Here is a 21,598-nt window from a genome sequence, read left to right as displayed (position 1 = left end):
AGCCTTCAAGTACTTCTTTCCCAAATTGGAACCAGTTTGTTGTTCCATCTCCCTTTCTAACTGTTGCTTCTTGACCTGCATACAGATTCCTCAGGAGGTGGGTCAGGTTGCCTAATATTCCCATCACTTGAAGAATTTTCCACAGTTTATTGTGATCCACACAGTCAAAGGCTTTGGCATAGTCAATAAAGCAGATATTTTTCTGGAACTCTCTTGCTTTTTCAATGATCCAACGGATGTTGGCAATTTGATCTCTGGTTCCTCTGCCTTTTCAAAAACCAGCTTGAATTCTGGAAGTTCATGGTTCACATACTATTGAAGCCAGGCTTGGAGAATTTTGAATATTACTTTGCTAGCATGTGAAATGAGTGCAATTGTGTGGTAGTTTGAACAATCTTCAGCATTGTCTTTCTTTAGGACTGGAATGAAAACTGACATTTTCCAGCCCTGTGACAACTGTTAAGTATTCCAAATTTGCTGGCATATTGAGTGCAGCACTTTCACAGCATCATCTTTTAGGATTTGAAATAGCTCAACTGGAATTCCATCATCTCCATTAGCTTTGTTCATAGTGATGCTTAAGGCCCACTTGACTTTGCATTCCAGGATGTCTGGCTCTTTGGTGAGTGATCACACCATTGTGGTTATCTGGGTCATGAACATTTTTTTTTTTTCTTTCTATAGTTCTTCTGTGTATTCTCGCCACCTCTTCTTAATATCTTCTGCTTCTGTTGAAGAAGAAGTGAAGAAAGAAGTCGCTCAGTCGTGTTTGACTCTTTGCGACCCCATGGACTGTAGCCTACGAGGTTCCCTGTCCATGAGATTTTTCAGGCAAGAGTACTGGAGTGGGTTGCCATTAGGTTCATACAATTTCTGTCCTTTATTGTGCCCATCTTTACATGAAATAGTCCCTTGGGTATCTGTAATTTTCTTGGAAAAATCTCTAGTCTTTCCCATTCTATTGTTTTCCCCTATTTCTTTGCATTGATCACTGAGAAAGGCTTTCTTATCTCTCCTTGTTATTCTTCAGAACTCTGCATTCACATGGATATCGTTCCTTTACTCCTTTTCCTTTAGCGTCTCTTCTTTTCTCAGCTATTTGTAAGTCTTCCTAGACAACCATTTTGCCTTTTTTACATTTCTTTTTCTTGGGGATTGTCTTGATCCCTACCTCCTGTACATTGTCATGAACCTCTGTCCATAGTGGACATTGAACTGTGGATGGAGGTTCGTGACGTTGTACAGGAGGCAGGGATCAAGTCCACCCCCAAGAAAAAGAAACTGCCCTTAGCTTCAGAACTGATGTACAGCATAGTTTATATAGTATCTTGCAAACAGTAGGTACTAATTAAATATTTGTCAAAAGAATGAACATAACAGCTTAACATCAATGGAAAGAATGGCCGATAAGCTCCAACCATAAAATCTCTAATCATAGAATTCTTTTTAAAGGAAACCAAAACCCAAAGACAAAATCTGCTTCAAATTTTTCTTTTGCATATGAATAATGCAGTTAAAAAAAAAAAAAACACTTTAAACATTTAAACCCTGCCAACCCAAAAGAAAATTTAAAAAGAGAAAAGCTAAGCTAGAGTTAGTCACTAGGCAGTCTTTTAAGAACAATCACATTAATAGCAACATGTCACAGGCAGAATTTGAAATAAAATTTCCTAGCCAGAAATTGATATGGTGATTAAAAATCACAAACGAACTTGGAATGATTATATTTGATATATTGCCTTTGGGGATATGATACCATAACAGGGTTTGTTACCAGCAGGCTTCTGAGTTAGAAAGACAGCTACAAAGGAATTGCTTTGTACTGCTGCCTGGAGATGAATCTAATGTTTTGTTTTCTATTATAATAACTAAAAACTTGGGGCTTACTCATGTTGGCTCTCACCATAACACCGATTTGATATCTTTTTTTTGATGTTGTTGTTTAGGTTTTTCTATTTGGATAGGTTTTGGGCAAAAAGAGCTAAGTAATCAAGGGAGAAGGCTTGAGGGGCCACTGTATAGATTTGTGCATATAAACAGGTCTTGTATGTCTTTGTGATTTGCCGTCCATAATTGAGGACACTCAAAGCTATAGGCAGAGGAAATCAACCTTTGAAAATTTGAAGTTTTGTCTCTGAAAATCAATTTTTTTTTTGATAAATTAGATGCTTAAGTGACTGTGAGTCATCCCATGCCAGGACTTCATTCATTGTTTTCAAATGTCTGCCACAAGGGAGATTCAATGCTGAGAAATTCAGACAGAAAATGAGCATATCTTTAGGGGAAAAAAGTTTCCAATTTATAAATAACTGGATATAATTTGTAATAGTATTACTCAAATCTAGAGCAAAGGAGATTATTAAATAGTGGAATTAAGAATATTGACACAATTAATAATTGTGGAAAACAATTATTACTAGCTATCTAATGAAAACACAACTTTGCCACAAAATAAAAGCTTATTTTCCTATATCCCCATTCAATATATTTAGGTCAACCATCAACTTAAATCAGGACTGAAATCAGTAAAATACAATCCTAAACTACACTCTGTATATGGAAAACACTGTTATATATTATTTATATATAACAAAAAAGAACAAAACTGTATTTGATGTACTCAAGTTTTATTAAAGTGATGTGACAGAACTATAATGTTAGATAAATAATGTTCGTAGTGGAAGCCAGGGTAAATTTTGAAGTTGCAGCCATTTTGTAACAGAAAAATCCATTATATGGACCAATTGTAAAGATTACAATGAAGCAAAAAACACTGATTTGAAAACAAAAACAACAGCACAATGACATTTTCCTTTATGTCTGACTTTGGGTTAATAACATCTTGATTTCTGAATTACTTGATTGAGTCAGAATATAAACAGATAATGCTAAAACAGCTACTTTGAGAGCATCTCTATATACCAATAATGTTTACATTTTTACAAAACCTAGTTTAATCCACATGTAGGCTGTGTCTGTTTGCTATTCAGTTTTTTAATACTACCTTTCCTCTATTACTACAATTTTTAAGATGACTAGCTGAGTCCAATTTAACTAAAAAGAAGAAAGATTTCCAAACACAGTGGAGACATGTATGGTCTGAACAGAGAACACAAGAATCAGGAATCCATGGATACAAGTTCCAGACCTAATAATGACTTCTTTCATGGTCTCATGCTAAACTTTTAAAGTTCTGCCATCTGTCAAATGAGAAGAAATTGGCTATTTGCTGAATATGTTGAAGCAAAATAACTTGTTATGCTTAAAATGTCACATATATAGTAGGCATTAGATTTTCATATTTGCAAAGCTATTACATAAAAAGAGGTACAGATTATATCACTTTGAATTTCATTTATTAAACCCTATAAGATATATTGTTGCATTGGTAACAGATCTGTTTTGATTTGTAAAGCAAGACTTATTTCTGACAATGCTGATATTGTCACCAACCGGAAATAAATCCTTGCAATCCATCATGTAATGAGGAAAGAATCCCAAAGTGTACGTACCACATTATCTGCAGATACTGCATGGTGGTTCTCTTCCTTATGAGCCCTTGCCTCATTTGGAACAACTTCATTTGATTCCTCTATAGAAACAAAGAAGGCCATGATTTCATTTTTCATTCCTTAAATCTTTATTGAAAACTTTCTTTCAAAATTACTTTAATAATTTCTCTATTGTAAAAAGACACAAAAGGCAATTCTACTTCTAACAGTGTATTCTAAGAAAATAAGTGTGGATGGGTTCAAATTTAAGGATGATCATCACTGTGATGTTTATAATTGAAAAATCTGAAGTGTTTATATGGTTAACAATAGAGGCTTGGATAAATCATGTGGGGCTTATCCTTACAATAAATGCTATAAAAGAACTAAAAAATGAAGTAGAAGAATAGTTGATAATAAAGAAAATATTCATACCTATTGGAAAGAGAAAAACTGAAGGTGACAAAATCTACTATGTAGGTACACTGTGATTTTAATTTTGTTTAAGAGGAAAAGCATATATTTTCATGGAAAAAAAAATACTGACACTATTTACACCAAGGCATTGCCATTATTATTTCTGAATGGAATTACAGACAATTTTATTGCTCTTCATTTTATCTAATTTACTTGCTTTGATAATTCTTATTTTCTTCCATTTGTTTATTTATATTTAAATATTTTTACAATAAACATGTAGTGCTCATTTTAACAAGAAAAAAGTGATAAAATAATGTTCAAATACATGATATAAAACTATAAAAATAGTACATTTTCAAGTTTGTAAAAAGGAATGTGTATACGAGTGTACACAGACACACATAAACAATCCTGTATATATGCAAAGAGAAAGCACTGGCATAAATACTTTCTCACCCCCATTTCAAGAATGGATATCACTAAGAGGTATGATTTTTTTTCTAAATTTTTCATTGTGTGTTCCAAAATTTTCTATAATGAATGTGTATTCCTTTTATTATCAAAATTTAGTACCCCCATACTGTATGGCCAAGATGAGCTAACCTCCTCTCATGGACATACCAAAATTACAACTACCCTTGAGAACAATATGAGGACAAGCAGAAAAGATCAACTGCTGGAAATATAATGAAGGGATCACAAGAAGAAGGGTCAGAGGGGTGAAGACACAGTATAGTGAAGACCTATACCCTTGGGGAAGACAACCCACAAACAGGAGGACAACTATAATTGCAGAGATTCTCTCCCAAGGAGAGAGGGATCTGAGCCCCACATCAGGCTCTCCAGTCTAGGAGTCTTGCACTGGGAAGATGAGCCCTCAGAATGTTTGACTTTGAAGGGCAGCAGGGCTTACATTCAAGAGTCAGAGGGCAGTGGGGAAAAGACTCCATTCATAAAGGGCACACAAAATCTCACCCTCCAAGATCCAGGGAAGAAGCAGTAATTTGAAAAGAGCTTGGGTTCTGATTTTGAAAATCCTCCTGGAGGCAGGCGGCAAATGAAACTCACCTTGGAAACATAGAAGCTAGCAGTAGCCATTAGGGGGAGTTCATTCCACCATAAGTATACTGGTGCTGGTAAGCACAATTTTGGAATCCCCCACCCCCAGTTCTGAGATGCCCCAGGCCAAACAGCTAGCCAGGTGGGGACACAGTCTCACCAACCAGCAGACTGATTGCTTTAGGAGCGGTTAAACTCCTTGTTGCTCCAGGACCTGGCCACATCTACCAGAATGCCCAGGACCTGGCCCAGATCAACAGTGCACTTGCACTAACCCTGGGACTCCTAGGGCCCTGAAGCCAGAGACTGTGGGACCCAACTCTGTTCACCAGTGAATGGCACTTTTGCCACTTTTATTCAACATAGTATTGGAAGTCCTAACCACAGCAATCAGATAACAAAAAGAAATAAAAGATATCCAAATTTGAAAGGAACAAGGAAAATTGCTACTATTTAAAGATGTTATGGCACTGTACATAGAAAATACTAAAGTGAAAGTGAAGTCACTCAGTCATGTCTGACTCTTTGTGACCCCATGGACTGCAGTACACCAGGCTCCTCCGTCCATGGGATTTTCCAGGCAAGAGTATTGGAGTGGGCTGTCCTTTCCTTCTCCGGGGGAGCTTCCCAACCCAGGGATTGAATCTGGGTCTCCTGCATTGCAGACAGATGCTTTACCATCTGAGCCACCTAACGTGAACGTGAAGTCACTCAGTCGTGCCCAACTCTCTGTGACCCCATGGACTGTAGCCTACCATGCTCCTCTGTCCATGGGATTTTCCAGGCAATAGTACTGGAGTGGATTGCCATTTCCTTCTCCAAGGGATCTTCCCAACCCAGGGATCGAACCCGGGTCTCCTGCATCATAGACAGATGCTTTACCGTCTGAGCCACCAGGGAAGTCCAAGAAGACACCATCAAAAAGTACTAGAACTCATCAATGAATTTGGTAAAGTTTCAGGACAGAAAATTAATATGCAGAGATCTGTTGTGTTTCTATACACTAATAGTGGATTAGCAGAAAGAGAACTTATGAAAACAATCCCATTCACAATCACATCAAGAAGCATAAATTACCAGGGAATACATCTAACTAAGGAAGTAAAAGATTTGTGCTCAAAAATTATAAGATACTGAAGAAAGAAATTGAAGATGACAAAACAGATGGAAAGAAATTCTGTGTTCATGGGTTGGAAGAATTAGTATTGTTAAAAGAACTATACTCTGCAAGGTAATCTAGAGATTCAACATGTTCCCTAACAAAATACCAACGACATTTTTTAAAGAACTAGAAATATGTCTAAAATTAGTGTGGAAACACAAACAACCCTGAATAGGTGAAACAATTTTAATAGAACAACAAAAAAAGAGATATCATGCTCCCTGATTTCATACTATACTACAAAGTTACAGTATTCAACAGTAAGTTTCTATCACAAACATAGATGCATAGATCAACAGAACCAAGTTGAGAACCAGAAATGAACCCACACTTATATGAGCAATTAATTTATGACAAGGGAGGCAAGAATATACAATGGAGAAAGTACAGCTTCTCCAGTAAATACTATTGAAAAAACTTGACAGCTAATTCAAAAAGAATCAAAATAGACTATTTTCTCACAGCATATACAAAAACTCAACACAAATTAAAGATGTACCTGTAATATCTGAAATCATAAAACTTCTACTAGAAAACATAGGTAATTTGCTCTTTGACATCAGTTTCAGCAATATTTTTTGGATATATATCCTCAATCAAGGAAAATACAAATAAAAATAAACAAATGAGACTACATCAAAATAAATGTTTTCACACGAGGAAACTCAATAAAATGAAAAGGTCACCTACTGAAATGGGACAAATTATTTGCAAAGGATGTATCTGATAAGGAATTAAGATCCAAAATATACAAATATCTCATAGAACTTGATATAAAAAATACAAACAACCCAATGAAAAATTGACATTTTTCAGTGAGTAGACATTTTTCCAAAGAAAATATATGGATGACCAACAGGAAAATATGGTCAATATCATTAATCGTCAGGGAAATGCAAATCAAAACAGCAGTGAGATATCACTTCACATCTGTCAGAATGTCTGTTATCAAAAAGACAAGAAATAACAACTGTCGGCCAGGATGTGGAGAAAAGGGCACCCTCCTGCACTGTTGGTGGGAATGTACATTTGGTGCTGGCAGAAACTATGAATAACAGCATGAAGACTCCTCAAAAATTAAAAAATAAAACTACCATGTAATCTTGTTGCTGTTGTTCAGTTGCTCAGTCATGTCCAACTTCTTTGGACTGCAGCATGCCAGGCCTTCCTGTCCTTCACCATCTCACAAAGCTTGCTCAAACTCATGTACATTGAGTCAGTGGTGCCATCCAACCATCTCATCCTCTATCATTTCCTTCTCTTCCTGCCTTCAATCTTTTCCAGCATCAGGGTCTTTTCTAACGAGTCAGCTCTTTGCATCAGGTGGCCAAAATTTTGGAACTTCAGCATCAGTCCTTCCAATAGATATTCAGGGTTGATTTCCTTTAGGACTGACTGGTTTGATCTCTGTGCAGTCCAAGGGACTCTCAAGAGTCTTCTTCAGCACCACAATTCAAAAGCATCAATTCTTCAGTACCCAGCCTTCTTCATGGTTCAACTCTCACATCTGTACATGACTACTGGAAAAGCTTTGACTATAGGAACCTTTGTCAGCAAAGTGATGTAACATGGCTGTGTGTTATAAATGAAAATTGTTAGGAGAGTAAATCCTAAGAGCTCCCATTGCAAGGAAAATTTGTTTTCTATTTCTTTAACACTTTTTTTCTATTTGAGGTGAGGAGCTTTTACAAAAACTTTTGTGGTTATCATTTGATGATGTATGCATTCAAACCATTATGTTGTACACCTTAAACTTATACTGTGTTGTATGTCAATTATATCTCAACAAAACTGGAAAAGGAAGTTAGCAAACTGTAAATTTGAATGAGTAGTCAATGTCTGACTGTCACATTAAATAACAATAAGACAGCAATGATTTTTTTTAAAAAAACTCAATAGTTAAAAATGAGAAAATAAAAAAAAAAGAAAATCAATTTAGAAAAATCAGTCTACTAAAAGCTTCATGCTGAGTTGGAGAAGTGGCTAATTCACAGCATAGTGTGCCTACAAGATAATTCTTTGTCTTAGATTTCCTCTACCTCTACCTCTTAGAAAAACAGCTGAGTAATGTTTCTCTCTTTTATTTCTGAACACCATATCATGAACATTATATGGATAAATTAGTGGAAGTTCTCAGCTCCTTGGTAATGAGCAATTTAATTCACCATAGAAAGCAGAACAAAATAGTTATCAGTTCTAAGATTTTTTGAGTCTATCCCTTCCCATGGAAAGAGATATGAGTCCCTGTACAAACATGGAGGATGACTAGGAGGTAATCACTGCTCGTCCAGGAACTCACATATGAGTGCATTGAGAACTAAAGATATTCAGGGAAAATTTACCAGAGTTTTAATACAAAGTCTACTATAAACTCATTTTTTTTTTTTCTAGAAAAGAGTGGTTTCTAGGCTTCCAGTTCAAGATGGCAGAGTAGAAGGACATGTGCTCATCTCCCTCCTGCAAGAGTGCAAGAGCACCAAAATTCCAACTAGTTGTTAAACAATCATCTACAGGAGGACACTGGAACCCCCCCCCCCCAAAAAAAAAGATACTTCAAGTCCAAAGACAAAGAAAAAGCCACAACAAGACAGTAGGAGGGGCACAGTTACACTAAAACCAAATCCCATACCCACCTGGTAGGTGACTCACAAACTGGAAAACAATAATACCAAAGAATGTCTCTCAATGTTGTAAAGATTCTGAGCCTCACGTCAGGCTTCCCAGCCTGGAGATCCAGCAAAGGGACTAGGAATCCCCAGGTAATATGACTTTGAAGGCCATCAGTGTTTGATTACAGACCTTCCACAGGACTGAGGGAAAAAAAGACTCCACTCTTGGAAGGCATAAACAAAATCTTGTGCTCACAAAAACCAGGGGAAAGGAGCAGTGACTCCACAGGAGACTGAACCAGACTTACCTGCCAGTGTTGGATGATCTCCTCTGGAGTGTGGGTAGGCAGTGGCTAGTTGCAGAGACAGGGGCACTGGAAGCAATAGTCCTGGAAGGTGCCTCTTGTTGTAAGTTCTCTTGGAGGTTGCCAATAGCCCTACCATAGAGCCCGTAGACCCCAGAGCTGAGTCTTTTCAGGCCAATCAACCAACAGGGAGGTAGAACAACCCCACTCATCAGCAGGTAATTAGATTAAAATTTTGTTCCACCAGAGTCTTATTCCACCAGAGCAAGACCCAGTTTTCCCAGTCCCTCCCATCAGGAACCTTACACCAGCCTGTTAGTCTTATCCACCAGAGGGCAGACAAAAGAAGCAGGAAGAACCACAGTGGCTAGAATGAAAGTCACGTTACAGAAAGTTAATGAGAATGAGAAAGTATAGAGTTATGTCCCAGTTGAAGGGCCAAAGTAAAATCCCAGAAAAACAGCTAAATGAAGTGGAGATGGGCAACTTTCCAGAAAAAGAATTCAAAATAAAGATAGTGAAGATGATCAAGATTCTTGGAAACAGAATGGAGAAGATGAAAGAAATGTTTATCAAAGGAGAACTAAAGAAAAAACAAACAGAGATGAAAAATACACTAGAAGGAATCAATAGCAGAATCACTCAGAAAGAAGAATGGATAAATGACCTGGAGGACAAAAAGGTGGAAATCACTGCTGCAGAACAAAATATAGAAAAAAGAATGAAAAACCAAATGAAGACAGCCTAAGAGACCTGTGGAACAACTTTTAACACACCAACATTTGCATTACAGGTGTCCCAGAAGGAGAAGAGAGAGAGAAAGGACCCAAAATATTTGAAGAGATGATAAAATAGTTGAAAACTTCCTTGACATCGGAGAAGAAATAGTCAACCAAGTCAAGGAAGCACAGAGTTTATCCCAGTCAGAATAAACCCAAGAAGGAACACACCAAGACACATAGTAATCAAAATTACAAAAATTAAACATAAAATATTAAAAGCACCAAGGGAAAAATGACAGATAACATACAAGGGAACTCCCATAAAGTTATCAGCTGATTTCTCAATAGAAACTCTACAAGCCAGAAGGGAATGGTGCAATATAAAGTGATGAAAAGGACAAACCTACAACCAATAATACTTTACCCAGCAAGACTCCCATTCAGATTTGATGGAGAAATCAAAAGCTTTCCATATAAGCACAAGTTAAGGAAATTCAGCACCACCAAGCAAGTTTTAACAAATGCTAAAGGAAATTCTCTAGGCAGGAAACACAAGATAAAGAAAAGACCTACACAAAATAAATCCAAACAATTAAGAAAATGCTAATAAGATCATGCTGCTGCTGCTAAGTCACTTCAGTCGTGTCCGACTCTGTGCGACCCCATAGATGGCAGTCCACCGGGCTCCGCCATTTCTGGAATTCTCCAGGCAAGAACACTGGAGTGGGTTGCCATTTCCTTCTCCAATAAGATCATACATATCAATAATTACCTTAAATATAAACAGATTAAATGCACCAATCACAAGACAGTTTGGCTGGGCAGATGAAAACATGTGCATGTATGCACTTCCACTTACCACATCACTTTACTTAACCCCCCAAATTGTATGTAATTATTTTATATTGTTAGGTTAATCATGTTTCCATTATGGCTTGCAATTATAATTATCTTTTATTTTTTGTCTGGCTATTGATTGTGAAAACTGTTGAACATCTTTTCCTATTGTGATTATGCAATTATTATTTGCTTAATACCTTGTATCATGATTGGTCAACAGAAAATAAAGGAATTCTAAGTCTACCATTTAATAGAAAGATCTAAATCACTTTTTAAAATACAGATGCATATCAGAAATATCTTGGAATTTTTTGAGAAATACAAATGCCCAGGTATTTTTCCAAGCTCCAGATGTATTTCTAATGATCAGCCATGTTTAAAAACAACTGGACTATATGATGATCTTTTACTTTTATCTAGTTTGTTTCACTTTTTCTATTGCATATTCAGTGCTCCCATTTCATTTAGTCTATGTTTCCAACTTCTCTACCTCTCTTTTTGTTGTGTTCTTTCTCAAGTCTTTATCATGTGTAGTACAAAAGCTTTGGTATACATCTGTATATAAATAACATGTATAATATAATATATATTAGAAAAATTTTGAATTTTTTCATAGCTAAAAAATTTATGACATTTTAATTCAACTTGTTTGACTTAGCATGAATAGGATGCTAGATTTCTAATTTATATTCACTCAAAACTTTGATATAAATTAATTCCATGAAAAATATATGGCATCTAGTATTGTTGCTAAAAGTCTATAAAATTTATTAACTTAGTAATTTTTTTTAAAAACCTTCTAAACCAAGTCTGAGAATATAAAGCAATACTATATTGTGAAAAACAACAGCAACAACAACAACAACAGGAAATTAATATGTGATACAGTTTTATTATTAACTAAAGTACAGATTTTGTTCAAATTTCACACACAAAAAGAGTGGTTCCTAGATAAATGAAACCTTATTCATTATTTTGACATTTCAAATCACTGCACTTCAAGTCCTATGTAATCAGCAAGTAAATTAAATACATGAAGTGAAAATTGTCATCAGATTTAGCTGCAGAGTTGGTATTAGTATTTGTGCCCTCAGAATAGGAATTATATTGCTCATCAACTGATTATTACTGGATTCATTCCTTAGAGATTTGCCTTACATTTCTGTGCTCACTTGCTCATAACTTGGTACATGGTTCTGCTTTACTAGCAACATATTCACTCATTATTTCATTATTTTGTAAGATACATATAAAACTGTTTTTAGGATTTATAAAATAAAAAGGTATGGAATTATATAGCTGAATAAGGTACATTTTCTTTTGCTTACTGATAGCTTACATATTCGGAGAAGGCAATGGCAACCAACTCCAGTACTCTTGCCTGCAAAATCCCATGGACGGAGGAGCCTGGTAGGCTGCGGTCCATGGGGTTGCTAAGAGTTGGACAAGACTGAGCGACTTCACTTTCACTTTTCACTTTCCTGCATTAGAGAAAGAAATGGCAACCCACTCCAGTACTCTTGCCAGGAGAATCCCAGGGTCGGCGGAGCCTGGTGGGCTGCCATCTATGGGATCGCACAGTCGGACACGACTGAAGTGATTTAGCAGTAGCAGCAGCTTACATATTAGTAAAAATTTGAAAGCTAAACACTGCAATGTATCTGGTTATTATTCAAAAAAAGCAGCTCTCTTAATTGGAAAATAAATAAGTAGAATTAATAAGAAGTGAAAACTCTAGAGGGCACTCTATGTGGTAGCCACATGCTCACACTAAGTAATTGTATGTAGAATTATCTTTCATGTGCACACCCACATACAAAATAGATACAGCTGAAAGAGGCCATTTATAAAAGTTAACGTTATAGATGTTAATTGTTCCTATACTTTAGACAGCTTGCCTCTCAGGATAGTATAAACTTTTTAGATTTCCTCAACCATAAAATATATTTGGTAGACATAAAACTTGAAATTAAGAAACTGAGTCATCTATTGCTTTTACTAAAGTTTGCAGTTGGGTGGGTGGGGAGGGGTGAGGGTCTTCCAAGGTGGCACAATGGTAAAAAATCCGCCTGCCAAAGCAGGAGATGATGCAAGAGATGTGGATTCAATCCCTGTGTTGGGAAGATCCTCTGGAGTAGGAAATGGCAACCTGCTCCTGTATTCTTGCCTGGAAAATTCCATGGACAGAGGATCCTGGTTAGCTACAGTCCATGAGATCACAAAGAGTCTGACATGATTGAGCAACTGAGCACAAACATAAGGGTAGGTGAATCCTGTTAATTTTTTCTTTATCAATCCCAACCACATTTCCTTTCACTTTATCTCCATACATGGAAAGACAAAGGAAATGGAAGAGGCAAAGGTGGGAAGTAGAAGGTGGAAATTAGAGGTAAGTCAGAAGCTCTGTATCAGGGAAGTGCCTACTTTCCTAGAAGCAAAATATGGACTTGAAACTCCTAAAAGATCACTAGCACTGTTTCATGACTTTGGCTAACCCTGCTTTTTACTGTGTTCTAAAAAATAACCCTTATATTTGCTTGCAGTTTTTTTCCTAGAATATTTTAAAGTGATTTTGATTGTTTTTTGAAATAAAAAAATGTAAGCCTGATTTAAAGACATTTTTTTCTTCTAAGACATTTAGAAGACTCTAAGTCTATTGACTCAAAAGCTGTGTTATAAAGGACTCTGAGTTTCAAGTTGTTAGTTTTTTGAAATATTATAGTATGTCAAGTTACTGTGCTTATCCTGTCTCTATATCTCTAAGACATAATTAATGAAGACTCAAAGCAAGCATATATTTGACTACATTTTCATAACTGGAAACAAATATGGTTAGCATATTTTAAAGTTATTATATTAGTCTAGGCTGGATAATACAATTTACTTAATTGTCACAAGAGAAGCACACAGTTAAATCAAACACATTAGTATTCTCCATCAGCAAAATGAAGACAATAACAGGAAATAACCAGTAGGAAATCTTACAGAAAAAGACCCTTCTCAGTATTTGAAAATTCTTTCATGCTTTTATTTTGCAATTTCTGATGAGAATGAAAAAATTATCATGAAGCAGTGAAAAATAAGCCACCAAGAGGAATTCTAGGCAATTTCACTTCCCATCAAGTGTTTTTTGATTCATGCATTAAATTCTCTCTCCATTTTCTCATTAAGTCTTGCTTATTATGCCAACTGTCTTTAGAACATGCTATTAAATGACAAAGGATGCCCATGTAGTAGCAGTGGTCTATTAGCAATCTTAAAATTAACTCACTTTTCTTTCCAATTAACTATTTTTTTTAAATTCCCTTTTAGATGGGTAAGTTGGAGTTGGGGAATGAAACCCCCCTTAGGGGCTTTTGTAGTTTCCTTTTATCAGAATATTTCCACATAGCATTCCCACCCACAGAGAGAAACACACAAATCTCTACTGCTCCTCTATCCCTCAAATAGCTGCCAGACATTATTCTCTAAGGATCTATTTAGAATCACTGAAAACTTTCAAGTATTCTCAGGTACATGCAATTTGTAAAGGCTAAAAGAAGTTAAAAATGGCTTCATGAACCAACTGAATTAGAATTAAGGGGTTTATAAATGATACAGTAGCTTCTTCTCTATTTTCCTTGCATCACAGTTTAGCTATACACTAAATTATGTGTTAATATCTTCATCAATATAAAATGCTGAGAGAGAGAGAGACAGAATGAACCTGAAAACTCACAAAACTTTCCAAAAACACTTGATATTAAAATACATGATCATCTCAACATTAACAGCTTTTATATCCCTTTCATTACTCAACCTACTGAATCTGCTTGCCTGCCCTCGCTATGTAACTGCTTTTTCTAAGAACCCTTGAACACCAAATTCAATGGTTTCTCATTCTTTTTTAATTTTAATTTTTAAATTTTATTGAGGTATAATGTGTACACAGAAGCTGCATATAATTAATGTATACAATTTAATGAGTTTGAATATGTATATATTTTTGTTATTATCACCAAAATCCAGGTAATAAACATATCTATCACCTCCAAAAATTTCTTTGTGTCCCTTTTTTTGTGTTACAGTTAACATGATTTACCCTCTTAATTTTTTAAGTATACCATCACTTATTATATAATTACAATACTAACTAAAGGCACTGAGTTGTTCAGCAGTTCTCTGGAAATTACTCTTCTTGTGTAACTGTAACTTTATATCCATTGAACAAAAACTCCCCATATCTCTCTCCCTCCATTTCTTATTACCACAGTTCTACCGTTCAATTATATACCTTTGACTATTTTAGATGTCTTATCTGAGAGGAACACTATGCGACCCGCTTCGGGTGGCTGGACTCACCAGCCTGGGAAATAGTGCCAAGTAGCCAGAGGTGAGGAAAGGAGGGTGTGGGGAAATTGACAAGATGGTGCTAGTCAGGCTTTCTTCCCCCACGCTCTCATGCCATCTCACTCCATGTTCTATAAACAATGGCTATGCATGTTTATGTAACAGCTGAAATCACTTATAGCACAGCACATGCATGTCACAAGGTACCCGCTTGGCCACAGGCTACTTTTGATCTGTAAGTATATATAAGCTTCGCCTGAAAAGCTCTGGCTACTGCTGTGTTGAGGCTACATTGGGGCAGCATCATGGTTACATTATGTAAGGTTATGTCATGACTATGTTATGGCTATGTTATGGTTATGTTATGGCTGCTGCATCAGCCAGGAGAGAGGCTGTATTATGGCCACTATGCCAGCCAGGGGAGAATAAAACTGCCTGCAGTTCCCATAGCTCCTCACGTCTTCTTTCAATCTCTTAGCTCAAGCCTTGCCTACTCTGAATCCAGCAAACAATGTGGGCCAGCAAGACAACTAGTATTACAAACAGGATCAGCAAGACAATTGGCATAGTTGGCAGGATACCCAGCAGGTAGAAAAGCCTGAGACTCCACTGGAAGGAGGAAGTCAGTGGCCACCATATAACATGTGGTACCATGTGGCCACGATTCTCTCATGTGGGCTCCAGTGCAGCAGACTCTCATGTGGGCTCCAGTGCAGCAGAAAGTGAAGCATGAGCAGCCTAGGGCCCAGGGGGGACATCCTCAAGGGGCCCCCCAGTGTAACTGAGTTCACAACATATTGACCATATACTCAGGTGGAGTTGGTTGACAGGTACTCAACTTCAGCAAAAGCAAGGAGAACCCTTGGCAGCATGGCTCTTGCTACTTTGGGACTCAAGGGTGGACAGTATCATACATTTTGGGTATGAAATAGAATGGATGGCATCTATAACCACTCACCCCTCATTGAGACAAAGGTTGCAGAACCCTAGGTGACTCATGCAAGGGGCACCGAACCAAAGGCACACCCTCATGGAATGGATTAACACTGCCATTTGCACCATGTGGTCAAACGTAGCAGAGCTCCTGGATACTGTGAGTAGATGGCATACCTATGCCGAGTTGACCAAAGTGGTGAGAGACCTGGGCATGAAGCAGTCAATATTTAACTCAAATACCCGAGGCCCAGATGATGAGCATCTTACTGGCAGCTTGAGACGCCAGTTTGAACAATACCTTGTCCACCAGTTTTGGATCCTTGACCGCTATTCTTGCAACCTATGTGGGGTTCCCCATCTATGTGCCTAGATTGGGAGAAATAGAATGACAATGACAGGCAAATGGAATTATAAGTGTGAAGACCTTGAAGGGGGCCAGAGTTGGTAAAGGCCCCATCTGTGTGATGAGAATGCAAATGTGGGCTGTTTTGCTGCCAGTGGGAGTTGACAGATATAAAATGGATAGATAGCCTAATGCTTTGCTTCTAGAGATATGGAGGTAACTGAGATGGGAGCAGTAGTTTATCAAGTTTGGGAAGCACCCACAGCAAAAGATCCTGATGGTTCAGTGAAAAGATTACACAGCACCCAAGGATGTTCCTTTAGATGATGATCTTTTCCACTTTGAATAGGGCTCAGATCAAGGTGCTCTCCTGAAGAGCCCAAGAAGGAACCAGAGGCACCATGTAGAACTTGCAATTCACTGGTCACCAGCTAATGTACAGAGGGTAATGGCCCTGGTTGGCACTGGTGCTGAATGAAACCTTGTTTATTGCAAGCCAGAAGCTGTGTCCTTACCTTTGGAAATTGGATGGCTCCTTATGTGGAGTTATATGGTAAAGGTTGTGTCCTATGATGTGCTACTAACCTCTGATTCTCTTGCAGATGTGGAACAATATAAAAGCATTTGGAATCATGTGGGTGGGCTGTGAACGTTGCAAAGATCCCCTCCTTGAAGGAGTGGGCATGAAGCTTATGGGAAGTTTTTCAAGTCCTTAACTAGAAACCTCGAAGGGTTGATGTTGCCCCTGTGGAGGCTCTTCTGCATTGTACTGTTGCACCTATACAACTGCAAGTGACAACAACAGACATTCTGTCAAAGGTTGGATACAGAATCCAAGATAGTATCCTGTTGCCAGATCTAACCAAGATTTCACAAGGATAGATGGTGGACTGGATTTGGCCATGGAAGATAAAGGCACACCACATGCAGTGGGTAGCCATGAGGGCAAAGATTGCAATCAAGTTGTACCCTGGGTTACAGGCACGTGTTTCCCTCATGTGCGAGTTACCTGGCTGGGACTGCAGGGAGCCACCTTGGTGCTGAAGGTGCATTTGTATGCTCCCTGTGGCATACTATTGAGAGAGTAACAGGCAGGAAGGCCAGGGGTCTCCAAACGGAGGAAATAGGCTGCAAGTGTCAGACATTTTTTATCTCTCTCTTAAACAACAGGAGGAAAGAAACTAGCGTTATATGTTTCCCCTTCTCTATACAAATTTAAAAGGAGGTTTCTCTTAAAATTCTGTGTTGCCATAATGATACCTGGTTCGACCTGAACTTAACTTTTCTCAAACCTTGAGCTAACCAATGCATTTTTCTTATGAAATGTTTGTCTTAAGCTATGTTAATGTGCTATGTATTTACCCCAGACTCTGTTTTCAGGTTGATTCCTCCTAAAGGCTCAGAACCAACTTGACAAACCGGTATGTTATACTCATACATTGTTCTCCTAATATATGTTATTGAACCTATATATTTGTATGGAAATCTGCCTTTCTTCAAGGTTCATATCAATCAATTTATGCCCCAGGATGACTCACCTGGTGCCAAGGTTATCTCAGTGCATCTTGTGGGTGAGGGGCCTGGTGCCATTCTCTGAGTTTTGAGACATTTCCTTTCTTTAATTAGCAGACTGCTAGTAGCTATATAACATCCAGCTAAAGACTAGCAGTTAACTCCAAAATTCTTGCACAGTTGGGAAAGTTCTATAAAGCAGCTTGCTTTGAAGAGTGGCCTGGCGGGGGTGGGGGGGTGTCAAGCTGAATTCCATCATTAGCCCACTAGTAACATTATGTGAAATTGTCTTAAAAAAACAACAAATGAGTCCATTTTTAAACACCTGCCTCCTTAAAAAAAAAAAAAAATACAGGGCATTGTAGTATGGTAGTTGAGAGAAAGAATTGTGGTGATCAGCATCAACAAAATGCCATCGGTAAACTCATAAGGAATTTAAACCTGACTTAAGCTGATCACCATTGGAGAAGGAAATGGCAACCCACTCCAGTATTCTTGCCTGGAGAATCCCATGGACAGAGGAACCTTGAGGGGTTCAGTCCATGGGGCCGCAAGAGTCGGACAAGACTGAATGACTTTGACTTGACTGAAAGACTAGAAGCGGGGCGCTCTTTCTGCCCCCTTCTGATGTTTATGTCAGAAGCTTCCTCTATCTCTTTTATACTTTAATAAAACTTTATTACACAAAAACTCTGAGCGATCAAGCCTTGTCTCTGGCTCCGGTTTGAATTCTTCTCTTCCAGAGGCCAAGAATCCCGGTGTCTTTTGTGGTTCAGCAACAACCTTTCACTATGAGTTCTCCTGTTATGCTTCATATAGAACCACTGGATATGAGCAGTCAGGTAAACAATGTGTGGTATACAGAGCCAGGTAAACCCCAGGTACCAGGAACTGGCAAGACACAAGCTTGCATGTGTTCTATTAGACGGAATGGAATTGCCTATGCTGGTGCATTTGACCTCTTTGTCTTTCCACCTGCAAGTGTGTCATGACTGATATGATTGTAGATTGGGCACACACCTGCAAGACAGTACAAAATATGTTGGCATGTTGGGTCTGCACTGAGCTCCCTGTTGGAGCTCCACAGGACTCCCCTTAAGCATTCAGCCTATGACTATGGCTAATTGGACCTGGAAACACAGCACTTTCTGGCGAGGGCAGAAGATGGCTGAGTGGAATGAGACAAAGCATGTGATCATACAAGATGTGCAGAAATGATGGAGCATGCCTTGCCCCCAAGGAGAACATGTATTATGGGATGGGGTTTCCAGGTTTCTGGCTGTGAGTGCTGAATTATGGGATATTGAACCTCTTTGTGTGGAAAAAAGGGATGGTACTGAGCTGGCAGGATGGACACTCCCATCTCTTTTTGCTAATGTTAGCATTGACCAGGGCTATAGAGAGGCTAATAGTGTAACCCCTGTCCCTCATGGCATCTTATGGGTATGTGAGTCATATGGGTGGCCATACTTACATGGGAATTGGACCTGACAGTACACTTGGGGCCCACCCCACCTTCCGGCCTTGATATATGTATCTCTCCCACACTGACCTGCCAATCTGGACACAGTCCATGCATGGTGCCAAGTAAAAAAGACCCTCTGGTGATACTGTTTTTGGGCGCTGTTTTTGCTCCAAGGAGTAGCTAAGATTATTGAGGCACAAGTTACTGCCCTTGCTTTGCATACTGTCCATGCTTTGAATTATATACACACCAAGCCTTAACCCCAAAATCGCATTTAAAATCAAATCCTATACCCACCAGAGACACTTGAAGGGTTCAGACAAAACCTTGTGTGCACCAGGACCCAGAGACCCCACAGAGATTGAACCAGACCTGCCTTTGGGTGTTTGAGTGTCTCCTGCAGAGGTATAGGTCAACAGTGGCTTGCTGCAGGGGCAGGGGCTTTGGGTACAGCAGACCTGTGTCACACAGCCTGTGACATAAGCCCTCTTGGAGGAAGTCTCCATTAACCCCACCATAGAGTCACCGAGCAGACAACCTACAAACTGCAGAACAATTATACCAAAGAAACTCTTGCACTGTAAAGAAAGTTCTAGGAATAGCAACAGATTTCCCAACCTGGGGATCTGGCAATGGGACTGAGAACCCCCAAGCAATCTGACTTCGGAGGCCAGTGAGATTCGATTATAGAACTTACACAGGACTGAAGAAACAGACTCCTGGAGGGCACAAGCAAAATCTTGTGTGCACCAGGACCCGGGAGAAAGGAACAGTGACCCCGCAAAAGACTGGCCCAGACTTGTCTGTGAGTGTCCAGGAGTCACCATCAGAGGTGTGGATCTGCAGTGGCCTGCTGCAGGGACTGGGACACTGAGTGCAAAGATGCATGCATGGGACCATTTGAAGGAGGTTGCCATTATCTTCATTACCTCCACCATAGTTTGGTCTCAGGTCAAACAACAAGGAGGGAACACGGCCCAGCCCATCAACAGAAAATTAGACTACAGATTTACTGAGCATGGCCCCACCCATCAGAACAAGATCCAGTTTCCCCCAGTCAGTCTCTCCAATTAGAAAGCTTCCATAAGCCTCTTATTTTTATCCATCAGAGGACAGGCAGAATGAAAACCACAATCACAGAAAACTAATCAAACTAATCACATGGACCACAGCCTTGTCTAACTCAATGAAACTATGAGCCATCCTGTGTAAGGCCACCCATGATGGACAGGTAATGGTGGAGAGTTCTGACAAAACATCGTCCACTGGAGGAGGGAATGGCAAACCACTTCAGTATTCTTGCCTTGAGAACCCCACGAACAGTATGAAAAGGCAAAAAAATAGGACACTGAAAGATGAACTCTCCAGGTCAGTAGGTCCCCAATATGCTACTGGAGAAGAGTGGAGAAATTACCCCGGAAAGAATGAAGAGATGGAGTCAAAGCAAAAAACATTGCCCAGTTGTGGATGTGACTAGTGATGGAAGTAAAGTTTTATGCTGTTAAGAACAATATTGCATAGGAACCTGGAATACTAGGTCAATGAATTAAGGAAAATTGGAAGTGGTCAAACTGAAGATGGCAAAAGTGAACACTGACATTTCAGGAATCAGTGAACTAAAATGGACTGGAATGAGCGAATTTAATTTAGATGACTATTACATCAACTACTGTGGGCAAGAGTCCCTTAGAAGAAATGGAGTAGCCCTCATAGTCAACAAAAGTCTGAAATGCAGTACTTTGGTGCAGTTTCAAAAATGACAGAATGATCTCTGTTCATTTCCAAGGCAAATCATTCAATATCATGGTAATGCAAGTCTATGCCCCAATCAATAATGCTGAAGAAGCGGAAGTTGAGTGGTTCTATGAAGACTTACACCTTCTAGAACTAACACCCAAAAAAGATGTCCTTTTCATCATGGGCTGGAATGCAAAAGTAGGAAGTCAAGAGATACCTGGAGTAACAGGCAAATTTGGCCTTGGAGTACAATATGAACAGGGCAAAGGCTAAACAGAGTTTTGCCAAGAGAACACACAAGTCATAGCAAAAACCCTCTTCCAACAGACATCACCAGATGGTCAATACCAACACAAGATTGATTATACTCTTTGCACCCAAAGATTGAGAAGTTCTATATAGTCTGAAAAACAAGACTAGGAGCTGACTATGGCTCAGATCATGAACTTCTTATTGCCAAATTCAGGCTTAAAATAAAGAAAGTAAGGAAATACACTAGACCATTCAGGTATGACCTAAGTCAAATCCCTTACGATTATATAGTGGAAGTAAGAAATAGATTCAAGGGATTAGATTTGAGAGACAGAGTGCCTGAAGAATTATGGATGGAGGTTCAGGACATTGTACAGAAGGCAGGGATCAAGACCATTCCCAAGGAAAAGAAATGC

At 38.6% G+C, this 21,598-nt stretch overlaps 1 protein-coding gene and 1 non-coding gene across 2 annotated transcripts in view; both read right to left on the bottom strand.

Annotated features, from left to right (window-relative positions):
* The window catches only part of HDX (highly divergent homeobox), a 179,782-nt gene that overhangs the window by 25,134 nt on the left and 133,050 nt on the right, over positions 1–21,598 (bottom strand). Inside the window, exon 5 of the mRNA XM_055563295.1 lies at positions 3,513–3,592. Coding sequence (XP_055419270.1) covers positions 3,513–3,592 — 80 coding nt within the window. The remainder of the gene's footprint in view (positions 1–3,512; positions 3,593–21,598) is intronic.
* Positions 5,799–5,870, bottom strand: TRNAH-AUG (transfer RNA histidin (anticodon AUG)). The gene has a single exon. It is a non-coding gene; the product is annotated as a tRNA-His (tRNA).

This window comes from Bubalus kerabau, chromosome X (assembly GCF_029407905.1).
Source record: "Bubalus kerabau isolate K-KA32 ecotype Philippines breed swamp buffalo chromosome X, PCC_UOA_SB_1v2, whole genome shotgun sequence".
Taxonomy (NCBI): Eukaryota; Metazoa; Chordata; class Mammalia; order Artiodactyla; family Bovidae; genus Bubalus; species Bubalus kerabau.
The sequence above is the reverse complement of the archived record's forward strand: the minus strand, read 5'-3'. Positions and strand labels throughout refer to the sequence as shown.